The 12,350-nt window shown below is 38.7% G+C and overlaps 2 protein-coding genes across 3 annotated transcripts in view; one reads left to right on the top strand and one right to left on the bottom strand.

The window, feature by feature from the left end:
- LOC114658415 (cadherin-4-like) overlaps positions 1 to 12,350 on the top strand; it is a 2,147,065-nt gene that overhangs the window by 1,446,208 nt on the left and 688,507 nt on the right. The window lies entirely within an intron of this gene.
- Positions 1 to 12,350, bottom strand: part of lama5 (laminin, alpha 5) — a 266,233-nt gene that overhangs the window by 100,192 nt on the left and 153,691 nt on the right. The window contains exons 23-25 of one of the 2 annotated variants that reach the window (XM_028811670.2): positions 12,104 to 12,242; positions 8,640 to 8,782; positions 5,223 to 5,329 (exon numbers count right to left, since the gene is read on the bottom strand). In XM_028811670.2, the coding sequence (XP_028667503.2) occupies positions 5,223 to 5,329; positions 8,640 to 8,782; positions 12,104 to 12,242 (389 nt within the window). Of the gene's footprint in view, positions 1 to 5,222; positions 5,330 to 8,639; positions 8,783 to 11,735; positions 11,866 to 12,103; positions 12,243 to 12,350 lie in introns of both variants that reach the window. The other variant, XM_028811671.2, reaches the window with a different exon arrangement.

The raw sequence follows: 12,350 nt of genomic DNA, 5'->3' as shown, positions 1-12,350 counted from the left end.
CTGCAGATTTTTTTCACCAATAAAATACATTGGTAAGTAGCAAAGGCTGTAAGCCAAGTTATTTGTATTTTACTATTAATTTATAATTTTGCATAACACACTTGAATCATACTAACGTAAGCTCAATTTCCAAGAAACATGAGCTATCCACTCCTCTTTCCCTAGCTTCAGTGCTACTTCACAGTTTCATGAACAAGTTGCTTCCTTTGGTCCTGACACATCATATCTACAGAGGAGGCACACACAGTTTCTACTTAGCTTCAATGAAAACCAGCTTATAACCAGATCAAGCAATTTCCAGGAAATTGTCCAACATAAAGCTTTAGCAAAACAAAATGGGTGAAACCTTCATTTATCTTCCTCTGAGTTTCTCATGTCTGGTTCACTCGCATGAACATCAATGTATCAAAAGAGAACTGGAAGAGATATTTAGTAAAGTGCAGGAAAGCAGGTTTAAGTGGTATGGACATGTGATGAGGAAAAACAATGAATATGTGGGCAAAAGTATGATGGGAAAAGAAGAACACGAGAAGAGAAAGTGAGGGAGGCCAAAGAGGATAAAATAAAAGAAGATCTGAAGAAAAAGGGCTTCACTGGCGAGGAGGTGCAGGACCTAGCCGTATGAAGAAGGTTGATCGAGCACATTGACCCCAAAAAGAAGTGGGAAAAGGTAAAAAGGAAGAAGAAGAAGAAGAAGAAGAAGAAGAAGAAGAAGAAGAAGAAGAAGAAATTGCCAGGCTAACTTTCCAAGGATTGTTCACACCGATTTTCAATCTAGGAATTTATTATGAAACTTATGGGACAGCCTCAATGTGTGAAGGGGTTATTCTTTGAGTTTACTCTCTGTTAAAAAAAAACTACCCTCAGCTATAAGCTGTAACAATTTTTTTAGTGCTTTAGTATTAATATCATTTACTTGAAACCTCTGCCATAATATTTTAAGTGTGACAAAAAATTAACACCGTGGTAATCTCTTCAAAGTAGGTAAGGACAGGTAAGGACACAAAAAATTTTAATTTATGTATGAGGTACAGTTATGCTTTTAGTTCTTGTAAATGAAGATAAGAAGGTGAGGAAAAAGTGTTCAACATGGATGAAGTCAACTTGTGGAATTTGGACTGACAAAAAGTTAAACCCATGAAATATGAGCAGAATGAATTTGTTCATAATGCATTTGTAGAGAGAAAATCTGGTATTTATCAATGTTTTAGTAAGGACCGTCTGTTTGTAAATAAGAATGGATCTTATACATCCTCAGGATGAAGCATAGTGCGTGTGTAAATAATAAAAAGCATGATATACGAATGCAAATTGCACAAAACATATTTAAATGAATAAAATAAAATACTGTATAAGTATGCAAATTATAAATTACAAGATATCACATCCTTCAACGAAATCTCTGTCAAATTAGCTACTAGTTTGATGATTATTCAACAACACAGGTGTTTTTTGTTTCTCAGTAAACACATCAAACAGGTCTGTATCTAGTTGAGTGTATTTTCTTATAAAATGGCATCGATTTGAACCCGATTTGACTGACCGTAACAATGGCTGTGTCTCGCATTGCTGCATGATTTGGCTCACAACACACTGAGAGGAGAGAACACAGATTCTGGGTTTGTGCTGATTTGTTGGTTGAAAGTGATGAATGATTGATTAGTTGTTTTAGATTACCAGCCCCATCCTGGTGCATTTATACCCTATTATGGATCCTATTCCGAAAACAGCAACAACAAGAAGCCATGCTATACCTGTATATCTGCAAGTCCTGTCAACACTTGACTTTTTGGCTACAGGGACATTTCAGCAGGAGATTGCAGACAGGTCTGGGATTTCTCAACCATCTATGAGCCACAGACTACCTGGAGTACATAACGGCATATTAACACTAATGCGGGATTATATCCAGCTATTATATGGTGGGAAAAAGCAAGTGGATGTTAGTCGAGGGTTTTACGAGCTGGCTAACTTACCCAGCAACCCAGCTCCGTCCTGTTATGCGTTTGCATATATAAATAGAAAACACTTCCATTCTATCATTGTGCAGCTTCTATGTGATGCAAACTGTATGCTGCTCAGCATTATTGTCCGATGACCCAGCAGTATGCTCAACAGTTTCATTCTGCAGCACAGTTCCGTTGGCATACAACTGGAGCAAGGTGTTGTGCAAGACTCTCGGTAAGAGTTAAAAGTATCTCCTATAGATTAAATTGTATTCATTTGAGGGTTATATATAGGTTAACTGTTTACATCCATAGGTGACAGCCATTGAAGACATGGCTTATGACACATCTAAACAACCCACAGACACCAGAAGAATTGGCTTATAATAATGCAACAGCACGGGCTGTCATCAAGTGCACCAATGGAATTTTGAAGGCACAATGTCTGTGCTTGGGTACAAAGGGAGTCACTTTTTTATATTCACCTGAAAAGGTGTGCAAAATATTAATTGCTTTCTGTGTTTTCCAGAATATAGCAATGAAGGAGGGATGTCCTTTGCCTAATAAACTGAATGAAACTGACCCACAGCCAACGCTTGCAGGTCCAGCTGATGAAAACCCCAGTGCAGCAGCAATTATGACACGTCACCGAATAGTATGATTCTGTGGTAAAGATCTCTTATTGTATTAAAAATGCTGAAAACATAAATTAACAAAGTATTTGGTAAATTACTTAGCATTTGGCACCATTTTGTAACACTTTGCATAATTCACTCAGACTATCGCTCATTTCTTTCAAACTGGTTTGTAAGTCTTTCAGAGTGGAATACATTCCTTTGACTTCTTGGTTAAGTTGCTTTTGATTTGTAATAACTTCTGTGAGAACTGACCTGCTTTTCCGCCTTAGAGATTCCTAAGCATGTGAGTGTTGGGTTTATCACATGACGTCTCTGCATGGCAAGCAGAATCAGAAGACATTGAATTAACTGTATTTATCACCTCTTTCCAAGCAATTCTTTTGCCTGGCCCAGTGACACCACTACTCAAGCTAGAGAATAACATTTCTTTTCATTTGTTAACTTCTGTTAAAATTACCTCGATCTCTGACTTCTTTGAAGTTTTGTTTCCTTTACTTTTTGGTTTTGACATTTTGGCAGATTCTGGGTTGTGTGGTGGCACATCCTTATATGGTAAGCTTTGGAGCGTTGAGTGTGGATTATGGTAATGAACTGACAACGTGCACACTCCTAACAATTTATGATTTATTGGCATTTATGAACCTACGCGGGTATTAAGAAAAAAATCAAGGTTTTACTCATGAACAAACTTTTTAGAGTCATTCTATGCACAAATGTGTTTGTTAATTTATGAACATTTCATGAACGAGACCCATTGAGTTTACTGCAATCATCCGGGATCTGTGTTATAATTAGTTCTGTTACTCTGCTCCAAATATGATTGTGGTTAGTCACTATGAATAAAAACAAAATACTGTAATATAAAGCATTAAATAGCTTGGATCTGACTTACTTAAAAGAACATACCATTGCATACATACTGCACATCATAGGAGGTGACACCAGAGATTTTGGGAACTTTGGGATCAAGAATAAAAAAGATTTAAACTTCTTTTTACACTGTCCACCATATAATTATGATAAAGAATGCCACATCCGTAGGGACATACAACGACGCGCCTCTCAAACGGCACAAGCAAAACATACACGTCACGGACATCAACGACAGACACCTGCTAAACGCTTGCGCCAGTTAGCTGACAACGCGTTCAATAATGAGTCCACTATTCAGGAAAATTCATTGGGATTAATGAATGTCATTTGCAATCATTGTCATTCACTTAACTTCCCTGAAGAAACAACTGACAATACAAGTAATGAATTTACACGTTGTTGTCAAAAGGGTCAAATTAGACTGCCTCCTTTACATTCATATCCTGAATATCTACAGAAGCTTCTAACTAACGATGTACCTGAAAGTGAAAACTTTATGAACTGCATTAGATCCTACAAATCAGTATCCACTATGAACATTAACAGTGGCACTTCTACAAACGTTGATGAATAATAATATTCCCTTTGGAGGAAAGGTACTTTTATTAGGAGGAGATTTTAGACAGTGCTTTGCTATGGTTCCACATGCCATGTGCTCAGCTATTGTTCAGTGCACCTTAAAATACGCAGACAATTGGCATTGCTTTCAAAAGATACAGTTAGTACAAAACATGCGATGTCCAGATCCAGATCATAACAATTGGTTATTACAACTGGGAGATGGTACACTCACCAATACAGATGGACTTCACCCAGATATTATTACAATTCCTCAAACCTTTATCTGCGACGATTTAGTTACCGAGATACTTGGAACAGCAATCTCATTAGACCAAATGCCCCTTTTAACACAACACACTATATTATGTCCAAAAAATATTAATGTGGAAAACATAAATACCCAAGTCATTGCATTACTTCCTGGAGAGACACAACTCTTTCTAAGCTCTGACAAAGTTGACTCTGATCACAACAATGACCATCTTCATTGACCTTACAAGTTCTGACCTGGAATTTTCCAATAAACCTTTACACTGTGCCACACACTTTATTGTTTGCTTTCTATTTGCATCATCTACACCTTCACACTATTCTATATCTCATTCATACATCACGCTCTTTGTCATTTCCCAACATCAGGGGTTGGCGAGCGAAGCGAGCAGGGGGCGGAGCCCCCTAGTTATGATAAAGAATGCCACATCCGTACTGTGACAATGCCATTCACAACCAACTTTATCACCCTCTAACCCCCAGTAATACTGTTGACTGGATCACATCCATTGTGGCTTGGTCAATATATTGATGTTTTATTGTTATATTTTGCTTATATTAATCAAAGTGAAATGCTCCATGTTACTTTGTATTTAACATGGCCCGAGTATTAATGAATGTCAATGTTTTCTAGTTTAACAATTTGCTCTGAACTGGTGCTCAGTCAACATCACTTTACCAAAATAAATTGAATACTGTCATACGGAGGATTTATCACCAGAACATCCCATTAACTTGAAGCAAACAGCGTAAAAAATGATTGTTGACTTTCAAACCGTTATCTCTATTACTGATATGTTTTAAGTAGCATACAGGCTAAGCTTTCAGAATTTGGCTTTAAAGTAAATTTTCTATTTTAGCTCCCTGGGAAGACGATTTCAAAATATTGGATTAAACCTCTGAACTAAAGCTTCGATCATGTGAGCTGGCTTACTGCTGGCTGGCTTCTCCGCTGACTGGTTTGTACAAACATGCTTCTGTGACTTTCAGCTGAAGGATGGGGCCTTCATAATATGCGCTGGGCAACAAAACTAGGAAGTCCTGGAGAGAGAAGGAGACAAAAAGGAACATGATCTGACATACACATATACATAGGAACACACACATATAAATACAAAGCTTCACAGTTGAGTTACAAGCTGAGAGTGCAAGATCTGTCTCGGCTCCCCGACAAGCCCTGTGGGGTATTAATCGGGGTCTTTTAAGGAAGAATGCTGCACAGCTTGGTTTTGCAATCTGTAATCTGCAACATATTGCATTGTAATTCAGAATTACCTATCACAATCATTACAAGCACTAAACCTATATTATCGTGGTGTGACACATTTTTTTTATGATCAGAAATGGTCAGCTTGTTGGAACAAGCAGTAAAATAAATTTGGCACTGCTGTTCAGTTTGTTTAAAATGATTATTAATAAATAGCACTTCCACTGACTCAATGAACAACCATCAATGGTGTCTGTCTGTTTTGATTGGCTGCTAGTAATGAAACCCTGCTGTGATGAGTTTCTTAAGAGAAGGAAAGTAAAGAAACCATCCCTTCTGAATGGTGAGCATATCTATAGGACACTGTGGACAGGGGCCACCAGGCAGTTGACAACTCTGTGACTATTGCAAAAGAGCAGGAAAAGTTACGGGAGACAGAGAGGAAGCTGTCATTGTTCCCACACACCACCATGTGGGAGCATAGTGACCTAGTTAACCTAAAACTGCGTAAGGGCTCAAAGGTCAAGGCAAGCAGTGTGATGTAGTGGTTAAGGCTTTCGACCTCAGATCCTGAGGTTATGGGCTCAAATCCCGCTACTGATGCTGTCTGACATGTCTAGTGGCCATCAGCAATCATATTGATTTTATTGCCATTGAAACTTTATAGGGCCTCTGATCAACATAAAAGTTATACTGTGGTTGTGCTAAAAGTCTTCTCAGGGCTGGGATGTAAATTGATGACACTCAGAAATACAGAAATTGTTCATGAAGGCAGGTGTTGAATTTAGACACTGTTCTTCATTTAACAAGTACCCATTGTCACACACGTGCGCATGGGAGGCAGCTAGAAGACTTAAATAATAGTAATACCACGCCAGACCAGGGGGTGGCGAGCTGCACTAACTCTCTCTCTCTGTCCTCTGTAGATTATCCTCGGGAAATCCTACTAGGCGCCAGCGCTTTTGATGACGTCATGTCCGGTTCCGAAGACATAATTTCCGGGTTTGGTGCTCCGGATGACGTCACATCATGACTTCCGGTTCCAGTCCAGATGACATCATTTCCTGTCATGACCTTTAAAAAGGCCATTTTACACAACCTAAGTCAGTTCTGTTTTGGAGATTGTACCAATCAAAACTTATACGGGTGGCTGCCCCAAACCTTTGATGATTCCTGTGTCTTATTGTGACAACATCCAGTTGTTATGATACAGATCACGTTTCTTCTGCTACGTACACATTTTTTGTGACAGTGCTATTATGTACTTTTTGAATGTCTGAAAATTAGGAACTCAGCCTGTATGTTTACTTCCCATCTGTTAAAAAATATTATTACTATGTTTTGTGTTACCGCAGTGACACTATGTTTTTTTTTTTTTTGTGGTTCTGTTACCACAGTGTTACACGGTTGTGGTACTAAGGGTGATGCTGCAAGGTGTACTTGGCATGACTCTTTAAAAGGTCTGCGCCATGTGCTTCCTGATATCCTAGATTAAGAATTTGTAAATTAGAACTGTGTTGGTGATCTCAAAGATAAAAAGTCATGAACCTGAGCACAAAATTAGAACTACGAGTTTGCTTGGTATTTTGGTTTTGGTTCCAAATTCTGGTTACTGAAATATGCAACCTATATAAGATTTAGTTTAGGCATTATGGCTTTGTTCTTGAGTTCTTATCTCCCAGTATTGACTGCTTGTACAGCTTAGGTTTACATTCCACTTCCTGATCCCGTGTTCACAAAAATATCTGCTCATCTTTTTCTACCAGAACACCAGGGTTGACGCCACTCTTGCCCAGTTGATACTGGGAAAAGCTCAAACTCTGTAAAGCAATGAATTTAACAAACAGAAATACTAATAACAATGAAGTGAGATTGTCTTTTTCTGTTTTTTTATTTTTATTATCATCCATTCAGCCTTTGGAATCTACTTTGGGGTGCCTATCTACATGACAGATATGTACACTTTTTATTGAATTTATTTAAATCAAACAACAATCCATACAAGCAAGTCCAATTTTACAAGACTAAGTTCAAGTCAAGTCAACCCCCACCCATGAGGAATAGAGTTAGGCCAACACAGTGAAACTTTAATAGTAGAAACATAAGTAAGTAAATAAATAAGGGGAAGAGAATCCGCTTTCTCAATTTAAATGCTTATTCTAAAATGTTATTAATTAGATCCTGCTATGTTTTAAAAAAGTTCTGCACAGATCCTCTAAGCGAGAATTAGATTTTTTCCAATGTCAAACAGTATATAACATCAGTTACCCACTGACTTAATAAAGGTGGGCTAGGATTCTTACAGTTTAGCAAGATAAGTCTACGTGCCAATAGTGAGGTAAAGGCAATTACAGTTTGTTTGTCCTTCTTCACTTTAAGCCCATCTGGAAGTATCCCAAACACAGCTGTTAGTAGATTAGGAGGTATTGTGACACCAAAGCTGTCTGATAGGCATTTAAAAATTTTGTTCCCAAATGATGTTAATTTGCTGCGGTGGGCTGGCGCCCAGCCTGGGGTTTGTTTCTTGCCTTGCGCCCTGTGTTGACTGGGATTGGCTCCAGCTGACCCTATTATTATTATTATTATATAGCGGGTTGGATACTGGATGGATGGATGATGTTAATTTGGTGCACCCCCAAAACATGTGGCCCGGTGAGGCTGGAACAGATATGTACACTTCTGTTTTGGTATTATTTTTTAACGTACACTCAAGGACACAATCAATTGTCAGCTTTAAAAAACATCATCATCTGAGGTCTTTTTGAAGGCAGATGATTCAGGATTAAAAATCAGCTTGTTTAGGCACAACTTTGATAAATAAGGCCCAGAGTATCTCAGTGATTTATAAATGAATGTGATGGTTAATACTGAAGCAGAAAAGGAGTTTATTCAAGTGGATGAACTGAGCTCTACCAAGAATTTAATCTGCACACATCTGCACTGTACTGTACAAGTACTGGCACAAGCGTTTCAGAGGGTGGGATGGCTCAATTTAAATGCATGATGGGTAGAAGAATCAACTGCAAAATCATGGAAACACATTGCTACTACCTGCCTGTTACTTAAACATCATTCAAGGTTCACAATGATGAATATCAATCCATACTCATTTTCATTAGGTTTCTGTTATCCCAAAATACTCACCAGTAGAATTCCCTCTGCCTCGATGATGACTGACCAGCTTCCTGGGTTCAGCACGAAAGGCTCCACAAAGCTGTTCTGAGGCACAGTGACAAATGTGGGCTCAGAGCTGGGAGCAAAAATAATCTGCTTGGACTGCTCCGAACCTGATCAGCACGGAAAAAGAAAAAAAAAAACAAAACAAATCTCAGTACAGAGCAACGCAGGCAAAATGCAACTTAGCAGTATGGCAATGGCTAGGAAGAATCACTTTGACGAGAAAAAACATGAAATTATGGGCCCAAGGAGAGTCTTCCTCACGGTAAATGAGACACACACATTAAGACTGCTCAGTATTACTAATGACCATGTGGTTACTATGTAAAAAATATTTTAAAATATATGTTTTCAAGCAATTTCAAAAGAACGTGAAACCTTTGCTGATAGTATTGTTCAAAACTGCATTAACTTGATAGATCAAGCGTGTCATCATCATCTTTCACCTTTTTTCTGGGCTATAATAGTCTCCAGTTGAGGAAGACCAGTCCTGAAGCTTCTTACATTAAATAAATTTATAGAACCCATGGGAAAAGATAAACTGTGTTAAAGCAATACATTTTAAACTACAAAGGGGGTCAGTGCCAGTCTATTGATGCCAGGTGAACAATGCACAATGTTTATCACAATTTGGCACAATCTATGACTTTCCAACTATGATATTCAAAATACAAATTGGAAAACCATATATTGTACGGTGAGGGAAGCTTCAACAACACCCGGGTAACGGGTTCTGTGTTCTCTAAGTTGGGTGAGCAGACAACAATTTATTCTGATATTTCATGAAAAGTCAAAACTTCCACAAGTGACAAGTTTTCTGAAGTAGCTTTGGATAGCCAACAGAAAGATAGCAGGACTTAGCTTGTGTCATGCTGATACTGCAGTTTTATGCTAATATTAATAGAGAATGAGAAAAGCAAAAATAAAAAAGCGATAAGCATGCACAGCACTGCATCTGCCACAGCACCGTAAGCTTCTGTGATCATCCTGCCATTCTGCAGTAGCTCTGCACCTCTTTTTGTGCACTAAATCCTGGCACAGTCAAGGGAGAGGCATGACAACAGCTTGCTGTACAATAAATGCAAAAGTCTGTTGTTCATATCTTTCACTCATATTTTGAGATTCACATATACCACCTTTTAGACAAATATGTATTTTATCATCTTATTTTATTTCATTTGCAAAATGTATAGATGAAAACAACACTGCATTATCTCCAGATGACAAGTTCCAGTCGCAGATCAATTGTGAAATCACTTGCAGATCTATTGATCGCCCCACGCTGCGAGGATCATTACCATTTAATGAACTACCTTGACATGCACGTTCGCCTGATTTGTTTTTGCTTTATCAGTCTGCATGAGGGACTCTCTGACCAAAAGATTTTTATTTCAGTCACGCCATGTCCACCTGGCATTAAGACAGAGGCACAACAAACAGCCTATCCAGCCTATCCTTTCCTTCAAAGAACTCATAAAGAACAAGAAGGTTATGTCTCAAACAGAGAGCCAAGGACTAACACTTTTACATATTTTTATTTCGCACTGAGCATTGTGGCAAATGCCTTTTAGAGGTTACATACTGTAAAATTAAGCAAAATAAAGTGTGTGTTCATAGCCTTCTTCTTACATATTTCACTAGACAGAACATACTAAAACAGTTACTTTCTAAAGTTCATTGTTTGAGTTCAGTCCTAAAGCAACAGAAGCAATAATAAGGGTGTTACATTACAACATTAAACAAATAAAAAGGGAATACTGCTACTGTCAGGCAGTAATGAATTTCAAGAAAAGAAAAAGAAAAAATGCATAAGTTGATAAAAATCATTGGGGTATTCTCTTTTAAGAAAAATAAAAGGTTTACATTTTTTAAAACAGATATAAAAGAGCACTTCCATTTTCTTCCAGTAGAGAATGGAGTTCTATATGGCCAATATGATGCACCCTATAGTCACAAATTTGTAAAAAGCAGTCCTATAAATCTCCAGAATTAGTCATGGCAAAAATGGGATATCTTCCATTTTAAGTTCTTAAATGATTTCTCATTCTAAAGCTTATTTTCCAGAATATTTGTGCTACAGCTCTATTGCACAAGGAATGGAAACAATAAATTTTCTCAGGCCTGCAGGGTCTAGAATGATTATCGGACAACAAAAACACACTGATACCTGCATGAAGATATAGCCATATGATCAGAATCAGGTGGACTGTCTGTTTCATGAAATTCATATTCAGATAAATGTGCAAATGGGGGAGTGCGACTGCGACTGCAACAACATGAAGTGTGTGGGCTGGGCGGATCATTAAGTGAAAAGCACAAATGGAGGTGCCACCAAGCTCCAGCGTAGCTGTACGAATAAGATTCTTAACACTAGAATCCCTGAAGCCTACCAAAAAAGCCGTAATCCTGGGCCACCTTAAATTCCTTCGCACCTCTCCATCAGTATCATTTGTTTTGTAAATGTGTCGATCATTTGAACACATTTTTTGCTTTTTCAATCTTCCCCATACCCTGCGTTATGGTGCATGGTACTAAGAATGCAAACAGATTTCTTCTTTTTGGGTGCATACACCATCAGCATGGCACTGCCAGATCTAAACACTAGTGTGGAGAATTGCATGTATGTGTTCCAAATAACAATATACTGTATTATTTACATTATACAACTCCAGGCACCTCACACCCAGAGACTTGAGCTGGGAGAACTTCATCTGCGTTGGGGGAGGATGGGATTGCAGGCGGCCTGCTGCTTGAGCTGATTGACACCTTTACTAAACAAAGACGCTGATAGAGAGGTGCGAAGGAATTTAAGGTGACCCCAGATTACGAGTTTTTTCGTAAGCTTCAGGGATTCTAGTGTTGATGGCCACATCATAGTAAATCCTGTGCCCTTCAGTAAGTAACTCCAATAGAATCTGAGGACACCATTACAAGATCACACAACCTTTGAGTAGTCCTGTGAGATCGCTACAGCGTAATGAAGAGTATCATTCTGGTTTCCAAATGGAGTGTTGGGAGAAGCATAACACAGAATTGGGCAATGGTAAAGGGCCTGATCCTTACCTTTCCTTTTGGCCTGAAATGCTGTAATTTTACCATACGAAACAGCGGTGCCTGAATTAACATATCTCAAGATGAAGTGGAACAGATAGAGCTCCGCTTCCTTCACATGCACAGCAACTCGCACTTTACTCTGTGAAAACAAATAAAGGGAATGGGGCTGCAATACTAAGTGCAGGTCTGATTTTCTGGCTTGGTGACAACTAGGGATGAATTAAGAAAAAAACAAATAAAAAAAACAAACAGCCCCACCACCGGCAGCTTGGGCCAGGCGTTTTGAAAAGCCAGCAGCAGGGCTAGAGTGTCCTAAAAAGGAATCGGAAACTGCGAGGATAAGACCGCAAACAGGAGAGAGTAAATGGGACACTTACAGTTTCTACAAAGAACATGCTTGCCTTCTTCCAGGACCGAAACCCTCCCCTTGCCAGCTGAAGCACCACGGTTGACATAGCGAAATACTATGTGAAACAGGTCAGGAGAGCTCACAGTGATAGGCACTACTAACCTTGGCTGGAAAAAGAAAGAATAAAAAGCAAAGCCATGCCTTAATTCCGCCACCACTACTACTAACACTATTACTATTAGAGCAAGCCAACAACCACATAAGCAGCGCACCCG

The sequence above is a fragment of the Erpetoichthys calabaricus genome, chromosome 10, assembly GCF_900747795.2.
Source record: "Erpetoichthys calabaricus chromosome 10, fErpCal1.3, whole genome shotgun sequence".
Classification (NCBI taxonomy): domain Eukaryota; kingdom Metazoa; phylum Chordata; class Cladistia; order Polypteriformes; family Polypteridae; genus Erpetoichthys; species Erpetoichthys calabaricus.
Note: the sequence above shows the minus strand (reverse complement) of the source record. Positions and strands in the feature narration are given on the sequence as shown.